This window comes from Clarias gariepinus, chromosome 23 (genome assembly GCF_024256425.1).
Source record: "Clarias gariepinus isolate MV-2021 ecotype Netherlands chromosome 23, CGAR_prim_01v2, whole genome shotgun sequence".
Taxonomy (NCBI): domain Eukaryota; kingdom Metazoa; phylum Chordata; class Actinopteri; order Siluriformes; family Clariidae; genus Clarias; species Clarias gariepinus.
In genome coordinates, this window is record NC_071122.1 from 2,823,768 (window position 1) to 2,845,162 (window position 21,395).

General features: G+C 36.5%; 1 protein-coding gene across 1 annotated transcript; it reads left to right on the forward strand.

The window, feature by feature from the left end:
* Positions 1 to 4,268: 4,268 nt before the first annotated feature.
* Positions 4,269 to 19,341, forward strand: LOC128511719 (adhesion G protein-coupled receptor F5). The gene is made up of 18 exons (XM_053484699.1): positions 4,269 to 4,364; positions 7,899 to 7,947; positions 10,426 to 10,563; positions 10,932 to 11,105; positions 11,709 to 11,744; positions 12,322 to 12,428; positions 12,568 to 12,632; positions 12,729 to 12,865; positions 13,552 to 13,752; positions 13,869 to 14,072; positions 14,273 to 14,431; positions 14,952 to 15,130; positions 15,228 to 15,404; positions 16,323 to 17,675; positions 18,048 to 18,089; positions 18,493 to 18,552; positions 18,724 to 18,787; positions 18,973 to 19,341. The coding sequence occupies exons 1-18, from the start codon at positions 4,269 to 4,271 to the stop codon at positions 19,053 to 19,055; spliced, it is 3,324 nt and encodes a 1,107-aa protein (XP_053340674.1). The 3' UTR covers positions 19,056 to 19,341.
* The last annotated feature ends 2,054 nt before the right edge of the window (positions 19,342 to 21,395 follow it).

The window sequence follows — 21,395 nt, forward strand, 5'->3', positions numbered from 1 at the left end:
CAAACATCTCGAGCTCAATCTTGACCTTAACCTCAATCTTCTTGAGCCCGTGTTTAGGCTTGAATTTATTTGTGATTTTACACTCAACAGGAGCGGTTGAAGGCTTATACGAATGTTTTTAATTTAAGATTTTGTCTGTACTGTACTAGTGTTACTCTGGTCTGAATTGTTTGTCCAGAAGGGGGCTCACTTCTCCTCCTCTTTCCCATTGTCCTGTTCACCAGCAGCTAAACACAAGAGTCACAAAAACTCTACACACCGAAACCTAACAGTGTCCTGACTAATCTTATACCAGACTTACAGAAATAAGAAATCCTCAAGAATCTCCAGTCCAACCAGGGACCGTGGAGGCCAATTGTGACCATGGCAGGACAATGCAGGACAAAACCAGAGCAGGAAAGGCAGGTCTCACAGACGGTGTAGAATTCCAGTCACAACAATAATAATAATAATAATAACAACAGATGTTCAAATATTTAGTTTGAACTAGTCTTTAGTAGCTGGAAACTGTGTTTTCTGATCTTGGTTGTAACAAAGAATATAATAACTACAATACAGTACCTGTTTTAGCTTGGATTTGAATGCATTAGTAATGGTACAGTACTGCAGGTAACCGAGACGTATTACAAGATGTATTACTTTGTTCCAAGAAGCTTTGTGTTTATTTTGTACACTGTCGGCTGTGAGGGCGGTTTTTGAGCCTCCACCCTATAGCCAGATGATTAGTGTATTTTGTAGTTGCCTGGCTGGTGGAATACAGGTAAAATGATGATTTTTTTTCTTTATGCATTGATAGAGGTATTGGGGGAAGCGCAGGGTTTTAATTTAAGCCGGGTATACAGAATGAATATGCGTTTGTCTTTTATCTTACAATCAGCAGAGCAGTCTGATGGGAAGAATAAATATTTTAACATTTTCATGATAAAACATTTGCTTTGTGCTTAGGCATACATCGATCTGTTTATTGTAAAATAAATAAATAAATAAATAAATAAATAAATATTTAGGAATGAAATCAGATGAGAATTAATTATTGAGAATACTAGCAAATTATTTAAAAAATGAACATAGAGAAAAAAGACTTAGAGTATTCGTCCTCCTTGTTTACATGTTAAATTTATGTTATTTTTTTATGCTTAAAGCATTTTCAGTGTTTTAAGCATAGTGTTAACACTATGGAAAGTTTTAATTACTTAAGCAGATATTTTATTATTTTAGTTAGCAATGTTTGACGTGGTTGTACTTTTATGTTTTCCACCTGGGTTATAAAGGAGAGAAGACGACGAGATCCCTTTATGCAGTATTTAATTGTTCTCAAGTAGTGCATTAGAATTTTATTTAAGCTATTGAAATTCTAATGCACTACTTGAGAACTATTTTTCTACAGAGCTGCATTTTGACAGACAGCTTTTGAATGGAGTATGTGCTAAAGACAAAAATGTTAAACATTTTGTAGCCCTTAAAAATCATTCTTTTTTTATCCTTTCTTAAGTTTTGCTGTTTTTTTTAAATAAACATATATGAGTTTAGAATTGTGCAGTATAGAGTTACATATTCTATTTTTTCAGTACAAAATAGGCAATATGATGAACTGAATTTTATTCTATACACACATGATTGAGCAAAAAGATAAAAAATGGTTGACATAGGCAAGAAAATAGCACAGATACACATGATCATGTTTTTTTCTGGTTGTTTTCAGTTATTTTATGGAAAACAACCATAATAATAATAATAATAATAATAATAATAATAATTTTGAGGGTCCTACATTTTTGCGACATCATTCCCATATTTGGTAAAACGTACCGATTATAAAAGTAATTATAAGTTTCTACCTGACATATACCAAAACCTCATTGCCCAGTTTGATGTCTAAAGCCTCCCTGTTAACACACACCAGCAAGGCTTTTGGCTTTAAAGTCGTCATTGACCTTTGCTGCGTTGCCGACACGGATCTGTGCTGCTTGAGTTTTTAGAATTTAATGAATCAGAAATGATGTTCCATGCAGAGAAGATTTCTTCCCTTCAACTTTCTGCGCCGATACTGGTCAATTACTTGCTTTGGATCAACAAAACATATTTTATTTACTGTTTACACTGTTTACACTCGCACCACCTAATTTTCTGAAACTTAGCAATTTTGAGGAAAGCTTTCGCTCCACCCCTTTTCTGGTCTTGCTCTATTTCTCTGAACAACTTCTTTCCTGAAATAAATACCAACATATGTGTCATTATTATTGGTCAGATTCTTAAAGAAACCTTACAAACCACACCCAAAACTGTAGAGATCATACATTCAATTTATTTGTAAGTGTATTATTTATTACTAGGATAAAGTATAGACCATATATTCAGTTGTACTTCGGACATTACCATGGTAGACACCATAGGATTTTATACAGTACCAGGGTAGATAGTGTGGGTACCATGGTAGTACTATGGTGTCTAACACTGTTCTTTGGTGAATACCATGCTACATATTTGGTACCATAGTGAAAAGTTTATTAAGTATCTAATATCGTATGTTTGTATATACTGTTCCGTACTATATATGTTAGAACACACTGCTGGTATTATATTGAACAGGCAACACTATATAAGATCTGAACTTTGGTAGCCTCTGTGGTACCCAATAAGGACCATGGTATTCACCAATGTATTGTGTAATAGCTTTTGAAGGGAATCATTCTCACTTACTCACTCATCGTCATTACCATAATTACCAGGGCACTTGAAATCAACACAGTGGCACTAAGTTTTGGGGAGAAAAAAACATGGTACACTGTAAATATATACTGTAAATACTACCATTATAGTATTTAAACATGTATAACATTTTGACAGGATCCTGGTACGTGTTTTATTGTCCTTAGGTACGTAACATTGTTACAACCATACAGTATATCATAGTGTGGTACATGTACTATACCAGCCAATACGTACTATGGTAATGTCAAAAATACCATGTTACAGGTACCTTCAGACTACCATGGTCATTTTACCGTGGTAAAAATTCTTTGAGGGCTCCAAAGCTGTCAGTCTCTACTGTAAATGACGAGTGGAAGACAATTCACTCTTAAAATTTAAAAACATTTTTGTTACATCAATGTTTGTTATTTTAATTGCTGAGTAAAACATTTTTATGCTGTGATATTTAAAAAAACCTTTTCAATAACACTGTATAATATTAAGACACCAAAAAAAATTTAAGGTATTTTAACTGACCGTTCCCTGCACTGTGTGAGTAGTCAACTAATTTTAATTTTAATATCATTCTAAGATAATTTTTTTGTTTATTTATTGTTTTAGAATTTATGTAAAAGTACATAAATTACTTTACTTATCTAAAAATCTTGTTCAGTATCCTACCCTAATTTTTTTTGAATCTATTTATAGTATACATCATGTTTTTTCCCCAGATCAATCATCATATGTTGTTCTACAAACAGCCTTTAAATAATCCTGGACAACAGCTTTAAAATTTAAGACTCAAAATGGAAACTACAGGTAATCTCCCGAGATTCAATTCGCGTCTCAATATTATTTATAGAGCAACTAAATGTATTAATTTATTAATAAATCATAATAGAACAAGGATGTCAAAATATCTAACAGTGGGGCTTGCAGTTGGGCTAACAGAAGGGCTGTTACACATTTTGACATCTTTTTTAGGGCTTGTTGTAAAGTCAGATTTACGAAATCCTGGTCATCCTAAATGTTTAGGAAATATGACGCTTATTGTTTTCATGAAAAACAACATTCATGAGGGACGGGAACATTGGAGATGTTATATTTACAGTTTTAGATGAAACCGTGGCTGTCACCTCCCAGGCCAGGCGGCTGATTGGTCTGATTTAAAGGACCTGTAGACCTGAACTACACTGACATACTGTAGAAGTTTAAACCTGGAATATGGCCGTGCATTCAAGGAAGAGAAACTTTTATACTAAATATTTCAACTTTTTGTTCGACCAGGCAATATACATAATATTACAGTAGAGATGCTAAAGGGTATACGCAGGTGTAATAAAACCCGCTAGAGGAGTTAAAATCATTGACGTTATTGCCATTTAAGAATTATGTTAGAAAAAAAACTGAGATTGGAGGTTATTACATAAAGACAATTATATTATGAATTTAATTTTTTTTATGATTTTATTGACCTTGGCCAGACTGGTTAGCACTGTTTGTGAATTTTTTTCTCTGTTTGCAGTATGAATTAAGTTTGTTTTATTACTTATGATTTCTCTTGTCACCATGTAGGGATGATATCAAGTTGCCTTCTGACTTTCATCTTGCTAATGAAAATGTGTGTTGTGGAAACACAAGGATTCTTCAAATTATCAGCCGACACTGCTGAGGTAGCTTTACAGTACACAAAAGTACTTTTTAATTACAGATTGTAATATATACAATAATGTGCAAAGGGCTTAAGCACTTTAGTACATTTTCTTCAGACTTTGTTTTACATGTTTTTGACTTTTCATTATTTCATTATTAATTCAGTGTTACGGTATTAATTCAATAAAAAAAAGAAAAAAGAAAAAATATTTGTAGGACAGAAAAGAAAGCAGCATATTATGACCACATTCCACACACACACACACACACACACACACACACACACACACACACACACACCTGCTGGGTTTTGCATGCATAAAAAAAGAAGCAGGTGTGACAAAATCCTCAGAAGGCCTGTGGCTAGTTCTGCAGGATAGTCAGTAAAACTAGGCAGATTTCCTTTCCTTATAAAATAGTTATATACACATTGTGCCTGGGATTCTATTTTACAATTCATGAAAACATTTACCGCTTTTTATTGTAATTTTTTAATATAGATTTTTTTTGAAGACGTCCTTGCTCTAAAGCCTTAGTTATTTGCATGTGCCTAAGACTTTTGCACATTACTGTACAAAGTAATACACATACTGTATGTAAACCAACACCAAGAGCAGCAGAGAACTGAGAGAAAAAACAAACCAACGTACAACAAGTGTCTGACAAAGATATAAACGGTAATGGATACATTTAGTAAATAAAGCCATGGAGGTGTGTGTGTGTGTGTGTGTGTGTGTGTGTACATGAATGCACACAGAGAGAGAGAGAGAGAGAGAGAGAGAGAGAGATGGGGGTAATAGTATTTTGTGTAAATGTACTTTCACGCAGTCGACCAATCAGCCAATCATGCGGCAGCAGCACAACACATCAAACCACACAGACACACCATAACTAAAGTGCCCCTATTATGCCATTTTAAAGGTTGCTAATATTGCTTAATAAGTCTCTTAAAACAGGTTTACATGTATGCAAGGTTAAAAAACACTTTAGTTTTCTCTAAAAATAGATTTAATTTGACCCCATTTCTAAATGATTTGTAAACGACTCATGTGAAGCAGTTTGAAGATTCAGTCTGTCTAAACCCCTCCGTTCCGTGAGCCCTCACTGCTGTGATTGGTCAGATGGCGCGGTGATTTATGATTGGTCTACCGCTACAGCGTGTGTCGGAAAACGAAACGCCCATGACCATAACTGAACAACGGCTCTGGAGACGCGTCAATACATAGAAAAGATGGTGTCGGTTTTACCGCGTCACGACCAGCTAATTTTATATTAACTGTGGCTACAAAAATCGAGGGGTCTTTTATCTTTGTGTCGCTATTGCGTTAAAAGGCCAGTGAGCAAAAAGGACAAACACAAACAAGTAGATAAAGCAAACGTGTATTATACAAAACTAAATAAAGTAAACGAAAAAGGTGCACCACAACCAAACAAAGATATAAACAATATTAACAAACTATATATAATAAACTGTATGTGTATGTAATTGCGAGTGTAATCGCGAATGTCCGAAGTCCATGTTTATCGTACAGTATGTGTGTTATCCGAGTATACCGAGTATGGTTCGGTTTTACCGGGGTTAATGAAGTCCGAGAGGCCGCTGGCGGAGGGTGAGAAGTCCGGGGAATATGTCCAGTCAAAGATAATCCAGTTAAAAAATCTTGGAAAGAAAATGATCCACAGAAATCTCTCCTTCTGTCGTCCAAACAATTAACACCAGCGCTGGTCCACCATTACTACAGAATTCTGAGGGGAATTTTTTTTTTATCCATTTAGGCTGTGACATAACAAAATGTGGAAAATGTGAAATGCGCTGTGAATACTTTCCAGATGTGCTGTACAGTAGGTTTTAACCAGGTATTATAACTGATTTGCTGAGAAGTAATCATACTGTTCTCCTTCAATGTAGCAATCAAATTCAACAGCTGTTTAAACTCTTTGTTCATTAAACATCCAAGAACCCGACCATGTGTTGTAATTGGCAGGACTTTACAGAAGAAATGCCGAAATGCCAATGCCTCTTGTAATAAAGTGAAGCAGAATTAATAAGGATTGTTTAACTCAAATATGTGTGTTCCGAGAAAATCTATTTAACCAGAACTTCCTTTCTGAAAATACCATTTCCTGAAAGCAAACTACAGAATAAAAGCTTACCCTTAAGTGCCATGCCATTTGGGTTTATTAAACTCTAAAAGCAAAACCAAGTCTGAAACAGGCATAAAGTATGTCCTGGGCGGTTGGTGGGACGTCACCTTGACCTGTCACTTTCCTGACTAATCCATCCTTGCTTGGAAAGGCTTTCATCAGCTGTCCCATTATCCATTTATGTCTTCTGGCTTGCTTGTCCTTAAGTAACGCTATGTCTCCCTCCTTAAGACTTGGTTGCTTAGAATGCCACTTTTGTCTGCTTTAAAGACTACTTTATTTAAATATTCTCTATGCCTCACTCACCACCAAGCTAGAGCACCTGGGACTCAGGTAATCTCTGTGTCAGTGGATCTCCAACTTTCTAACTGGCAGACCACTGGCAGACTTTCGTCTGCTACTGGCAAAGGGTCGCCACAACTTGACACAGGTTTTACGCTGGATGCCCAACCAGATGCCCTTCATCAGGATCATCAGCACATCTACTGTATATCATGTATAGATAATTTAGTATAAATGTTGGATCCAGTCACTCACACCACTTTGAGATGAAATGCAGTGCATGTGTTGTGGAATGTAATCACAGCCTTGTATCAGTCGAGAGCCTTTTTCCTTTTATTCAGGTTGAGAGAGTCCAGTAAAGGTGTAGGTGTAGGCGAAGCATCATCCATTGTACACAGGTTGTTGATCAATAAATCATTCCAGGTCTGATAGTTTATCCAGTTTGTGTTTTAAAGTGGTTTTTATTTGGTGTATTTTTTTAATAGTTAAACATTTAACAGTTAACTATAAAAGTTAAATTAACTTTAATTATAAACTAACTAAAAAACACACTATTATGGACAAGGACAGAGAGACTAGAGGTGCTGTGGGTTGCTGTGCTTTAACGAGACTTTCAGGACTCGTTTAACTGTGTATGTTATACTTCAACTGGCATTAAAGTCAAACCAGGACATGTGATAAAACAGTATTTCTGATAAATGAAGGGCGTAAAAGCAATTGATATTTACAGAAGACGATGCCCTGAACATCCAGCGGGTGAAAAGCCTGATCCTTGAAAAATGATGGTTAACTTGTTGCAAACTTGCTGAGCTTCATCAGTACACACAATCACACTATTTGCACATTATAAGAACTTAGCTAGGAGTCCCCCGTACAGTCCTGAACTGGCTCCAAGCTTTTGTTTGGCAAGAAACATCTTGTTCATCATGATTTGTAGATTTGCATTTAATTGTGTTTTATTGGATTAGGCCTACAATATTTTATACGGCTCACCACACTTATTATTATTATTATTATTATTATTATTATTATCATTACTTTATTATTATTGCTGTTTTTGTTGCATTAAAAGAGCTTTTCTATAATTGCTATATATATAACATTGATATATTTTTTTTCATTCTCAGGTCAGTTCTAAAGATGGGCAACTCAGTCACTTGAGACCAAAACGACAATGTAAGCAAAATATATATTTTTATTTTTTAGCTATTAATTACAGATAATTATATTCTGTAAAAATAATTTGTTAAATTACTCATTAATTACTCATCACATCCTTATCAATAAGCTAACCTGCAAAATAAGATTATGCACTGTTTTTCAACAAGCTCACGTAGTGATGCATGGGGCAGTGTTCACCATAAACACCATGCTCTCAAAACAATCTTTTTTTCCTTCTTGCCTACTGTGAGGAAATCCTGCTAGTAGGTGTCAGGGTTATGTTGGGATGAGTTTCTCTGTTCCAGAAGACACTCAGGGTGGTTCTGAGGACCAATAAACTCATCACCGCTCTCCCAGTGAATAGAAGCATGGACGTCCAGCAGGATCTCTCACTAGCGATAGCATTAAGCTGCTTGTTTGTTAAATGGGCGCCCATTCATCCATCCAGGAAGATTAAGACTGCTACTGATTGTAGTTGTCGCTGTCACATTCTGCAACTCTTCCCATACTCTTGCCTACTCTTACTGTCCACCTAACAGGCCACTTCAACTGGGATTCCTAACCAGTCTTTCTCAGACTTAAGAAGCTGATATTATGAGTTATTAAACATTTCAATTCAATTCAATTCAATTTTATTTGTATAGAGCTTTTAGCAATGTTTCATTGCCGCAAAGCAGCTTTACACAGACAAAAGAATTATTTAAGTTTGTATGAAATGTGAATGTGTATGAATCAAAATGGTCAGTTTGTCCCTGGTGAGCAAGCCGAGGGCGACAGTGGCAAGGAAAAACTCCCTGAGATGGTAATAGGAAGAAACCTTGAGAGGAACCAGACTCAACAGGGAACCCATCCTCATTTGGGTGAAACAGAAAGCAGTAAATGATCTGCATTATTACAGTGTGTAGGGTGGGAGGCAGTTCAGCTATAATAGCTGATGTTAATTGATGTTAATATGGAGTCCAGGTAGTTATTGAAGACCCAGGTAGACTTGTAAGAAGTTCCAGTCATGAACTATCGAACTATCAAGTCCCCAGAGAAACAGTTGCCAACACCAGTCGAGGCCAGAACCATCTTCTAGGTAGAGAGAATCATCCCCAGACACCAGACGCATCCCAGAGAGACACACGGGGCATCCATGTGACGAGATCTTCAGCCAGAAGCGGGGCACCAGGATGGGTCAGACAGGTCCGGAGGGCAGAGGGAGTCTGGATCACTGGCAGCTCAGGAACGACATGTGTAGCTCGACAGAGAGAGAGAGAGAAAGAGTGAAAGGGGGAGACAGGGGGAGAGAGGAAAAAGAAAGAGGGGGGGAAAGAGAAGAAGAGGAGAGATGGCAGTTAGGTATGGTCACAGTCACACAATGTATAATGTGAATGTATATTAACTGTAGAGTGCAAGCAGAGACTCCGGCAGGACTAACTATGACATCATAACTAAAAGGGAGAGCCAGAAGGAAACACAGACATGAGGGGGAACTGAGATGTAAAGCAAACAATCACCTCACCGTCAGCAAACCTGAGTGATCAATGAGAGTGAGGAAGACAGCATCCAAACATACCAGTTCACCATAATACTCTACGTCCATGAGTCCCCCAGATCTGCTCCTTTACCTATGGCAAATCTATTTATAAAAATGCTCGGCTAAATAAATAGGTTTTTAGCCTGGACTTAAACACTGAGACTGTGTCTGTGTCCCGAACACTATTTGGAAGACTATTCCATAATTTTCAACTATCCAGTTGCCATCATTCAGACACTCTACACTTCCAGACATTGTACATGACCCTCGGAGCAGATTCCTACACCATTTGTCTTTTCCTGAACCACTTTTAGTAAGTATTAACCTGCTGTATCTTAGGAAATCCACACAAGACCTGCTGTTTAGGAGACCCAGTTGTGTAGACATCACAGTGTGGCACATGTGAAATTGACTCAGATCCTTACGCTTGTCAATTTTTCCTACTTCCAACACATCATTTAGTAACTGACTGTAGACTTGCTAGGTGGCACGGTGGTGTAGTGGTTAGCACTGTCGCCTTGCACCTCCCTGATTCCCGGCCAGGCTCGATTCCCGTCTCTGTGTGCATGGAGTTTGCATGTTCTCCCCGTGCTTGGTGGGTTTCCTCCGGGAACTCTAGTTTCCTCCCACAGTCCAAAGATATGCAGGTTAGGCTAATTGGCGTCCCCAAATTGCCCGTAGTGTGTGAATGAGTGTGTGAGTGTGTATATGTGTGTGCCCTGCGATGGATTGACACTCTGTCCAGGGTGTACCCCACCTCGTGCCCTAAGTCTCCTGGGATACACTCCAGGTCCCCGCGACCCTGAACACAGGATAAAGCGGTATAGAAGACGAGTGAGTGAGTGTACACTTGCTGTGTAATATATCCCACCCACTCACACATGCAAACAATGCAGTCAGTTAATCTCGCTGAAATGAGGTATAAAACTCAGTATACTTTTTGTTTTTCATACTGTGTTTTATTGTCTTTCCAGCTAGTCCATATGCTCTAGAATACCTCGTGGTGGTGGAGATAAATGTTTCTGAGGTGATTTTGATACAGCAACTCAAATCATTCTCCAATCTTCAGCTAGACAACTCCACGCTAATCTATTCTGTGAATCTAACAACTGGTAAGTTTATAATTCAGTGTATTTTATAGACAATACACACAACTGGGGAAGGAACCTAACCTGACTGTATACAGTACACAGTGTGATTTACTTAGGAGTGTGTGTTACTTAAAGAAAAATGTGAAAATTATACTATCCATGGGATGATGTTCTACAGCTTCCTTACAGAGTTACAGTATAACACGGGGTGTTTAAAATTTTATCCTGGATTATATAATGTCTTGTGTTACAAACCCTGATAATAATGAATAAACAACAATTACACTATAACACTACTGATGTATTAAAAATTATTTTACATAATTTCCTTTTTTTTTTTAAAAATACCACTGTTAATTGAATTAATTGATTGTTTTGTATTTTTTCAGTCTGCCAAGTAAATAATACTGGATACCAGTGCATGTGTCAAGATCAGTATTTTTGGCCATGTGACAAGTGCATGAAATATGGGCAATGTGATGGCTCCACCGCATCCTCATGTTCCTGCATTAATGGTTTTCCAAATGATGGACAGTTCTGTCCGGCACTGAATGACATATCAAGTAGGTACATGTAGAAACTGTGCACTTGCTTAGAAAAAGTCCAGCTGTCTGGAGATTGCATGCAAATACTAAAAGGCTTAGGGTTTATGAGAGCCACAATTAGTTCGTGTCGCATACTAAATCTGCTGCACGTGTCTGAGTGTCTATGGACAGAGAGAGCACACACATACAGTTTGTTAAATACAGAGTGTTTCTGATATCTTTATTTTTTTAAAACAATGAACTGAGCAGTGTTCTATATACAGTACAGTACAATATATATATATTTACTGGATGTGAATTAACTTTTAGCTTTTTAACATTTTAATCATTATTATTCTGATAAAGATTTATTATAGAAAGTTATTTATACATCTTAAAATGTAGTCAGTTTAGTAATGTTATGATAATTATAGTACAAATAGTATGCAGTTGAATTAACACAATGAAAATAGATGTCCTTAATGACCATCATTTTTAATTAAAAATTATTTTATCTCAAAGTTTTTTTTTCTTTTCTACATATACTGTAGTATAGGAAGGGTCTGTCTACTGGATGAATTAAACATCATTACTGAACAGTTAAAGTATTTCCCTAACTAAACTTGAACTTTTCACTCACAGATGGAAGCGCATGTCCAAGTTCAGCACCACCTAAAGGTAAAGTATTTTAGATGATATTACTGTCTTTTGTTCTCTGTATTGTTGAACGTTTGATAATAATGTGTCCTTAGACTTTTGTAAACAAGGCTTTTGCACAGAATTAAAGTTAGATACTTGGAGTTTAGTAAGCAGTATTCGTATACTTGCCTATATAGACCTGTAGTTGGCAGTATTATATCATGTACTGCAATATACAGTACACCAATCAGCCAATGTAATGTAATTTAATTTTATATATATTTATATATATTATATGCACATACAGTATACAGTACTCTGTGCAAAAAAATGCAATAAGCAAAGATGGCTTCAAAAATAAGGAAATGGAACTTTTTCTTTACATTAAAGAAGTTTCTAGAAAGGGGACTTGTTTGAGCTCGGTTTTACTGAGCGGGAAAATATGTCTCATATACTTCTTTCCCTATGTCCTTATTTATTTATTTATTTATTTATTTAATGTTACGTTTGGGCAGAGATGTTAAACATCTGTGGCAAAATCTGTACGAAAATTAGGTGCTTTCAACTATTGTACAGAACTGCATACAAATTAATTTCTTTTTTCTTTTTTTGTTAGGGATCCAAATAAGTATGTCATTGACGTTAAATGAAACGTTTGACGTTGCACTTACCAACCAAATAAGTGGGAAATACAACATATATAAGACCACATTTGAGAGTGCAGTAAGTATGTCAGAATTTTTAAATAAATAATTAAATTAATGAAGAATGAAACAATCATTTGTGGTAGAATAGATTAAGTTCTTTTGCACCCCTGACTATATAGACTCTGTAGGACACTGTGCTATTTTACTCTCTTTAGATTGATCAGAGTTACCGAGGCATGGCAGGCTACATACCTGGCTCTGTGAGAGTTTTAAGGTTCAGGTAAACTGCATCACTGCTGAAGCTTCGTGTCTTAGGTTAAATTGGTACGTTCTTGGGATATTGTTTTACCTGTTTTTGCGTGTGTTTGTGTGTTAGGCCTGGCAGCGTAATTGTAGACTTTACAATTAACACAACCTCAAACCAACTCGATTTTAAATCTGCAAACAGAGCGCTGTCTCAAATACTTACCAGCAATGGATTTAATGTTGAAACAAATTCTTTTGCTTTAAGTGGTAAGTGCATTATCTCCGTACTTGTTCACTGACTGTATCACATTCCATTGCTTTCTTTTTTTTCCCAAACATAATGAAAACGATAAAGAAAAAGAGAAGAAAAAGAAAAAGAGGAACGGACCAAAAAATGTTAGCACTAATTGATTTAAAAAATGTTATTATTATTTCTATTGTTAGTTTTTCTATGTTTCATGTTAGTTAGTTTTAAATGTTTCATGGTAAATTCACCATTGTAGTGTGTTCTTTATACAGTTTTTAAAGAGCTGATCCTCATATATATGTCACATCCACAATTGAAAATTAAATCATTTATTGCAAAACTGTTCTTGCAGAATGACTAACATTTTTTAAAGTCTAGACTTTGTGTGTTTATTCAAGTCTCTTTCAAGTCCCTACAACACTTTCTGTAGTGTTGATAAACTTTTTATAAATTCACGCTCAATGCCATAACACTACTAAAATGCTGTATGTTTTTAGAATATAAATAATTATAGGGATTTGGGGAATTTTGGGGCTTTTTGCTTAAGAGATTACATTAAAAGTAAGCCAAATTAATTAATTGAAGCTTGTCCGTGCTTGAGGCTTTTTCTTCAGTGAAATGAGGTTCAATGTCACGTTCATAATACTGGAACTGCCCTTAATACTGTAGGGCTTGTTATATTATTCTTAATATTCTGATCTTTCAGATGAGTATAATCTAGCCCAAAACTGGGGCACATTATATCCTCTGCAAGATGTGCAGTTAAACTGTGGTCTTTCAACTGGTGTAATGGGAACCATTCAATGGCGTGTGAATGGACTTGATCCTGCTCTAAATCCTGCTAAATACATCATCCTTAATAACAACCGGACTCTGATAGTAATACATGCCTCTGCAGTCGACAGTGGTGAGTCTAAATATCTTTAAACATCTGTCATATTGTGAAAGTTTCCTTACGACTGAGATTTGAAAGCAGTAATGGCCTGATTCTGTAACCTAACATCGTGTGATCTTGTGCTTCAGGTACATATAAATGCCTAACTGAAAACAACTCACTTACATTTATCCAGTGGCAAAACATAGTGATTCAGCCTTTTCCCAACATACAAGTGGATCCTAATAAAGTCTTCAAATGTGACAATTTGTCCATACTACTACAGTGCTGTGCTTACAGCAGCTATACAATAGAGTGGACCAAGGGCTCCGGGTCTCCACTGACATCTACAGGTCGGTCATGCAGTTCACCAAATCAATATTTTTCGCAGAAATTGTTAAATGTTTATATGTTGCAGATCATGTTTGCTCTAAATACTACTGACACTCTCCTTAAAAATAAAACATGTACATTGCATTTATTAACCTGTCTTTTGGCCAATAATTAGGCCTATTTAATTCACCTCAATTAAATTCAGTATTCTGTGTCACAGGTACAGTGTCCGGCTGCATCGTGCATAATTACACTGTCCTGAAACAGGATTGTCAGGCTGGTGACCAACAAATCATTTTCACATGTCAGCTTTCGGAAAAAAGCCTGAGTGTGTTTAATTACAGCTCCAAAAGCATAGCGATAAACATAACCCAAAAAGGTGAGTTATCAGGTTACTTCTCTGTGGTTTCATATCGTAAATCTTACAGAGGCTTCTCATTCCAATCAAATATTAGTTTAAATGTTTAGAGTCTCTTATCATTAAATCATTTTCAGTTTAACTGGATCACGGCACTACAAATATGCAATGGTTTTTCATGTTAGTTGAGTGACAAAGCCTTTAAGCTTAATAACATTTTTATAATTATTTTAAATTATATCTAGATTTTTTTTTTAAACTACTAATAACTAACTAACGTAAGGTAAGTACAGGTAAGGAATATGGACAAAATGAGACGAGGATCATGACAAATATTATAAATACAGTAGGGAGTTGCCTGTATAACTGTCGAGGCTTGGGGTTTTCTGTGACGGCTCCATTTGGGGTTGATTTGTAAATTGAATTGCATTTATAAGTGTTTCTCAGACTGTAATGGGATTCTGCTGACCTAAGCTTGGATAGTTAAAGCTTCTGTTAAAACCCACATGTAAATTGTATACAATTATTTCTTCTCTCTTAGCATTCGACTGCTCTGACAGTACCTTCGGCTCTGGGAATGTAAATCAGACAACATTTGCACAATGTAATGGAGATGAGATTGGCATTCAGTGGGCAGTATGTAATAAAACAGGACAGTGGAGCATAAGGTTTAAAAACTGCACCCTTCGTGTCATCCAGAACCTGGAAGATAACATTGAAGTATATATAAATACTTTGAATTCCGGTTAAAGATAAACAGATTGCGATCAGCTGATTAAAATCTCACATCATTTATTATTTTTTTTTATACCCCCAGTATTTAACTGCAGGAGCAGTGCCACAGTTTACTGCTAATCTCAGTTCCATTGCAGTACAGAACGCTGAGACTATAACTACGGTCCCTGTGAATCTCTTGAAAGTTGTTGATTTGCTCAGCACACTTGCTGCTATTTCGAAATCACAATCATTTACTGTAGACAAGGTCACGATGACGGTACGTATACATTTTAATGTATTTTAACTAGTGCTGTCAAAATTAGTGCGTTAACGCATGCGATTAATTTGAAATATTTAACGCATTAAAAAAATTTAACGCAATTAACGCGGTTGCAGTTTTTTTTATTTCCTGTTGTGGCCGACGTGTGTTCAACGTGCAAAGAAGTATGGATAAGACCAAGGAAGGACTTTTAGACGGAAAGTTTCAGTATAAAACTCTGCCGGATGGTTCTGTGGATAAAACAAAAGTAATCTGTACATTTTGCAAAGCCGAATTTAAATACCACAGAAGTAATTCGTCTTTGACATATCACTTAAAAGCAAAACACCCCACCGAAACAATCTCTACAGGGCCTCGTCAATGTAAATTGCATTGATTGTTTTGAAATTCAAATGACACAAATGGCACATACCTGTGTTTTTATTTCTGTAATAAATATGGCTTTCAAGCCAACAGTTAATTTGGAGAATATTGATGGTTTATTGCAGGTATGTTGTTTACATGAGAAAATCTGTGTTTGAAGAACAAAAATTTCAATAAACAATCATATTTGAATTTAAATAGTTTAATTGTCTTGAGTTTACATTAATTATTTACATTTACATATCCAAAAAGTTTCAGTCTTTTAATTATGATTAATCGCGATTAATTGCAAAAAATTGTGCGATTAATTAGTTAATTTTTTTTTATCGATTGACAGCACTAATTTTAACACTATACATACTTTTAATTGACCATGTGATTAAAGATAATTAAATGAATTCATACAGCATCTCATGCAAAAATAAATCAATAAAATATGCTGTTGTACAGGAGATCTCACACAATCATAGTGAGAGTTTTATTTTTTTGCTGGTAATCATAGTAAAGACAAATACTGTATGTCTTCTCTTACCATCAAATCTCTTTTTTCAGGATTTCCTCAAAACTGTAGACGTTATTACTTCTGAGAACGCCCAAGCAACATGGATGAGTTTTCACAATGACAGTGCAAACATGAATGCAAGCTCTGTGCTTCTTCAATCAATCGAAAGTATTGGAAGCAGTTTGTCGAGGGATAATTTTTCCATAACAACACCAAATATCCAGCTAGTGAGGAATCTAAACAACTTAATCTTTGAAATGTTTAACACAAGTTCCACAACACAAATAGACCTTCCGGGGACTGGCACACCGTTCCCAGTCACTGTTATTATTTTCTCAGCACTAAGCAGTGTGTTACCTGTTCGAAGTGCACCCAACATTGACAGCAGTCAAACTCAATCCAGCATCAATGGGGATATAGTAGTAATTGATGGACAGTCAACAATAAGCAATGTCTCTCTTTTTTTGGAGGTTAAAAATAAGACATTAGGAAATCCACACTGTGTCTTTTGGAACTTTGACCTTTTAAATGGAATGGGTGCATGGGACTCTACTGGATGTGAACTGAAGCCAAGTGATTCAAGTAAAAAGTTAACATGCCGGTGCAACCACACAACCTCCTTTTCCATCCTCATGTCCCCATTTGTCCCAGATGACAAAACACTGGCATATATAACGTACATTGGTGTAGGCATTTCGATGGGCAGCTTGGTTTTGTGCCTCCTTATTGAAAGCCTTATCTGGAAATCAGTGACAAAAAATGATACATCGTTCATGCGCCACGTCTCCATCACCAACATCGCTCTGTCCCTTCTGATTGCGGATATATGTTTTATAATTGGAGCAGCATTTGGAAAAACAGGGCAGCTGACACCAGTGGGTCCCTGCAGTACAGCGACGTTCTTTATGCACTTCTTTTACCTTGCACTCTTCTTCTGGTTGCTTCTGTCGGCCCTTTTGCTTCTCTACCGCACCTTTATAGTCTTCTCCAGATTGTCCAGGGCCATGATGATAGCCATAGCCTTCACAGTTGGCTACGGAGGCCCATTAATTATAGTTGTTGTTACTGTGGCAGTGACAGCAGGGAACAATGGATACATTCAAAAAGAAAATGTTTGCTGGCTCAACTGGTATCAAACTAAAGCTATGTTGGCATTTGTGATTCCAGTCCTGGTCATAGTGGCTATAAATCTCCTGGTGCTGATTGTGATTGTATATATGATACTGAAGAGTGGATTTAGAACAGCTGGTCAGCGAGATGAGAAGCATGCCATAGTAATCATTGCCAGGTGTGTGGGCATTTTAACACCACTCTTTGGTCTAACTTGGGGATTTGGAATTGGAACCATGGTGTCATCAGCATTTGGTATTCATGTGGTGTTTGCCGTCCTTAATTCACTACAGGTACCAATATCATTTTTATACACTTTTATTCTAAAGAGAAATGAACACTGCAATTTATTAGGCACAGCAGGCTAGCTGTTAAGTGAAAAATATTAATTTAATTAATTCAGTTAATGATGAATTCACAGCACTGACAATGTAACTTACTGTAGCTTTGGAAATGTGATGCTACTTAGGGAGGAACACATATTTGCAATTAAATACAAATGACAGAAAAGTGATAATAATCAGGATGACAATAAATTGTTTTACATTAGTCTTACTTTTATCTTTAAAATGATGTCGCATGATATCCATGTGTATGTCACTGCGTATTATCTAAATGAACAATACAATAACTCTGTGTTATTTGTTACTTTTATGTCTTCAAAGGGTTTCTTTATTTTAGTTTTTGGAACGCTACTGGACAAAAAGGTTCGTACTTTCACATCCTTAGGTTGTGTGCTGACTAATTCTCAGCAAAAAGCACCTGACTTATAGAAATGATCTGATTCTTGGCTAAATTGGATCACTGTCAGTGTGGATTTTTAAGTTTAGTGTACCTTGAAGAACCAAAAAGACATTGAACTATTTTTTTTATTTAAACTCTTTACACTCTTTACATAAAAGGTTTTTTAAGGCTTCATGGTATCAAAAAAAGGTTCTATTTAATGTTACAGAAACACTCTTTCAGGGTTCCTGCAGAACTTAAAGCAAAGAATACTTAAGATTCATGACACACAAATAAATAAATAAATAAATAAATAAATACTGTAAATGTTCATGGCAGTTTCTGGAAATGACACTGAATGACTACATTTTGTTGTTGTTTTTGTAGATTTTCGGCATGCTCCTAAGGAGATGGACGCAGCGAAACATTGGCTCTAACGTCACTGGGGTAAAGACACATTCACACCAAGTTCACTCCAGTTTTTGAGGCCTTTTATCTGACAGCTAACATGTTAAAACTGCACTAATTTTTTTTTTTAAGAATTTAACATAATTTCTTAATTACGAAACCTATGAGTTACATAACCTGAGCAACTTGAGAACTATCTTTACATTTCAGAGCGCCTTTGGAGGACCACCATCTTCTAAGCCGGAGGGTTTCTATCACAATTTCCCAAGGAGATGTAAGTAACATCCATACACAAATAATACTCTTATTGTTCTAGGCAGATTACCGTGTCTATTTCACGTTTTGAACAATATCTTTCATTACAAATCTATCTCAAGTTGCTTGTTCTATATTCCTAATGCCTTACACACAGCCTGTTCTTGCAAATAATTTTTTTTTTTTTAAATATGCTATTTACAGATGGTTACAACATATCCACGGCAGCCTGCTGTTCAAATCCACCATCAAGCAACACAGAAACGTTTCGGTTCACGCGCAAGTGACATTTCTGACTTGACCTGAGTCAAACTGATTTCTTGAGGTGTATTTAATGCATAATGTAATTTATGAACTAGAAATGATTTATTACATTAAAGGAATACTTTGTTACACTATTAGTACATGATATTTATGACTTACATTACCATTATCTCATCTGATTTAACATTAATATAATACTGATTTAACTATAATAATACTTATCTGTTAAGAAATACTGTACCAATGTGAGATGATTTTTGCTTTTTGTTCATGGCAAGACTGTGGGTCAATAAAAATACTTGTATTCCATTAGATAATCTGTTGGAAATTATGCAGATTTTTATCTAGTAGGCCTACTGTAGATTGTGGAAAAATCTGTGAACCTGATCAACTGTGAGCCAAAATACTACCAGGTATAAATCATTCTACTTATAGGAGGTGGTATCAAAAAGTTTCGATTCAATGTTTTGTAACACGTCAATAGATGGCAGCGTAAGGCAGCACGCACAGTCACAGGGAGCACAGACCTTCATAAGTCAGTGTGCCAAAAGACATCATCCTGTGTACATGGGGGACTGTGCAACTGGTACTATTCCGACCACCTGTGTTACCACGTCAGCAAGTTATATGTTAAACCACTGAGCGACTTGTATGGAAAATCCAGGCAATCCTGTTTCAAAAGATGTGATTTGAAGATGCACCGTGTTGCTGCCAAGTTCCTCCCCAGACTGCAGAACCAGGAGCAGAAGGAACATCCCATTGAAGTCTGCCAAGAACTGTCAGTGTGCCGCATATTACCGTGTTACCAGTTACAAAACATGGGTGTACGGTATGGGTGCTACACTGAGACAAAGCAACAGTCTTCACGGTGGAACCTACAAAGGCAAGGCAGGTCTGCAGCTCGACCAAGCGCAAGCTGATTGTCTTTTCGTGGCATTGTGCATCAAGAATTCATCCCCAAGGGCCAGATAATCAAAGCTAAATGTACATTATAGAGAGCACAGATTTCGTTTTGCAAAAGGTTTGTCTTCAGAATAATTGTTGATTTTTCAGGACATGCCTTACATTGCTTACCATATCCTTTGGCAGTGCCAGTTGGCTAACAAGCACTAGATCATAAATTAAAGTTTTAAAAGTCTTTTTCATGAAATATATAATTTATAGCACTTTACTGTACATAAATTAATTTAAAACTAATCTAAAAAGTTCAAAGCAGCATCTTAGGTGTATACACATGTGATAGTGTATACTACTGGATTGAAGAAGGTTGAACATGTGGAGCTCCTCCCCATGTTTTAGTGGGTTTCATTGAGGTTTGCTGGGAGCCTTAAAAGTGTTATAGAAATAAAATTCTGCTGAATTGGATGAAGAATTCTCCACAAATGGCAGACCGGTGTACCCCAATAGTAGTAGGGAATAGATTAGAGCATGATTAAGAGCATGCTGCCCCTCCCACAATAGCCCATTTAACTTCATCAGAAAAATAGAATATAAAATCTTTTTTGCTGTATAACCTCTGTCACTAGTGCACATTTATGTCTATTCCTCCCTCTGGTGGTGTTAAGAGAGCCTACTCCTAGCATTAAAGTGGAAAAGGAAGAACAAAAAGGAGAGCAGATAAAGGAGGAAAGAGTGGTCACTTTCTCTGGAGAGTGACCCCGTGATGGATGATTTTTTTGCACAGAACATTTGTTTCTTTTTTATTATTTCCAGCATTGTAACGTGCGTCTTTCTGTTTGCCAACACTTTACTTATGCTGTCCCACTGATTTCATTAACTTCAACATCTTCTTCAGCAAAAAATCGTTCATGACCATGTGTCTCCAAATGTCACATCCAGGAAATCATTTACTTTATCTAAGGGGTACAGGGACTGGGGTATCTAAAGACCCATACAACACAGCTTTATGGTCAGCAGCAGGTTCTCGTGCTATCACTGGGTAATTTTCATTAACACATTTTCATCTGCATTATTAAAAAAAAAAAAACATCTTCATATTTTGCCTGGAACATATTTTTATCACTCTGCGTTATCTCACTACTCGTGGTAGTTATAACTTTCTCCATACAGGCTGCCCTTTTTTGTTTCGCTCAAGGGGAAACTCCTGCTTGGGTTGAGAGCGAGGTGTAGAGATTCTCCCGCGTGACTCACCACAGCACCCTGGAATGAGCTCCTCCCAATCAGTCGCTTCACTGGCTGCCCCACCCTCTTCAGTACCGCCATTAACGATTCCTTTTCTCTGTCCCCTGTGAGTACATGCCAGCCATTTGTGCGGCATATCGTGAGCACGTTTTCAGAAGCGCAAGAGCTTAGGCTCCGGTGCTTTTTTGGGGAGAAACTGTGGACATTTTGAGATTGTGATT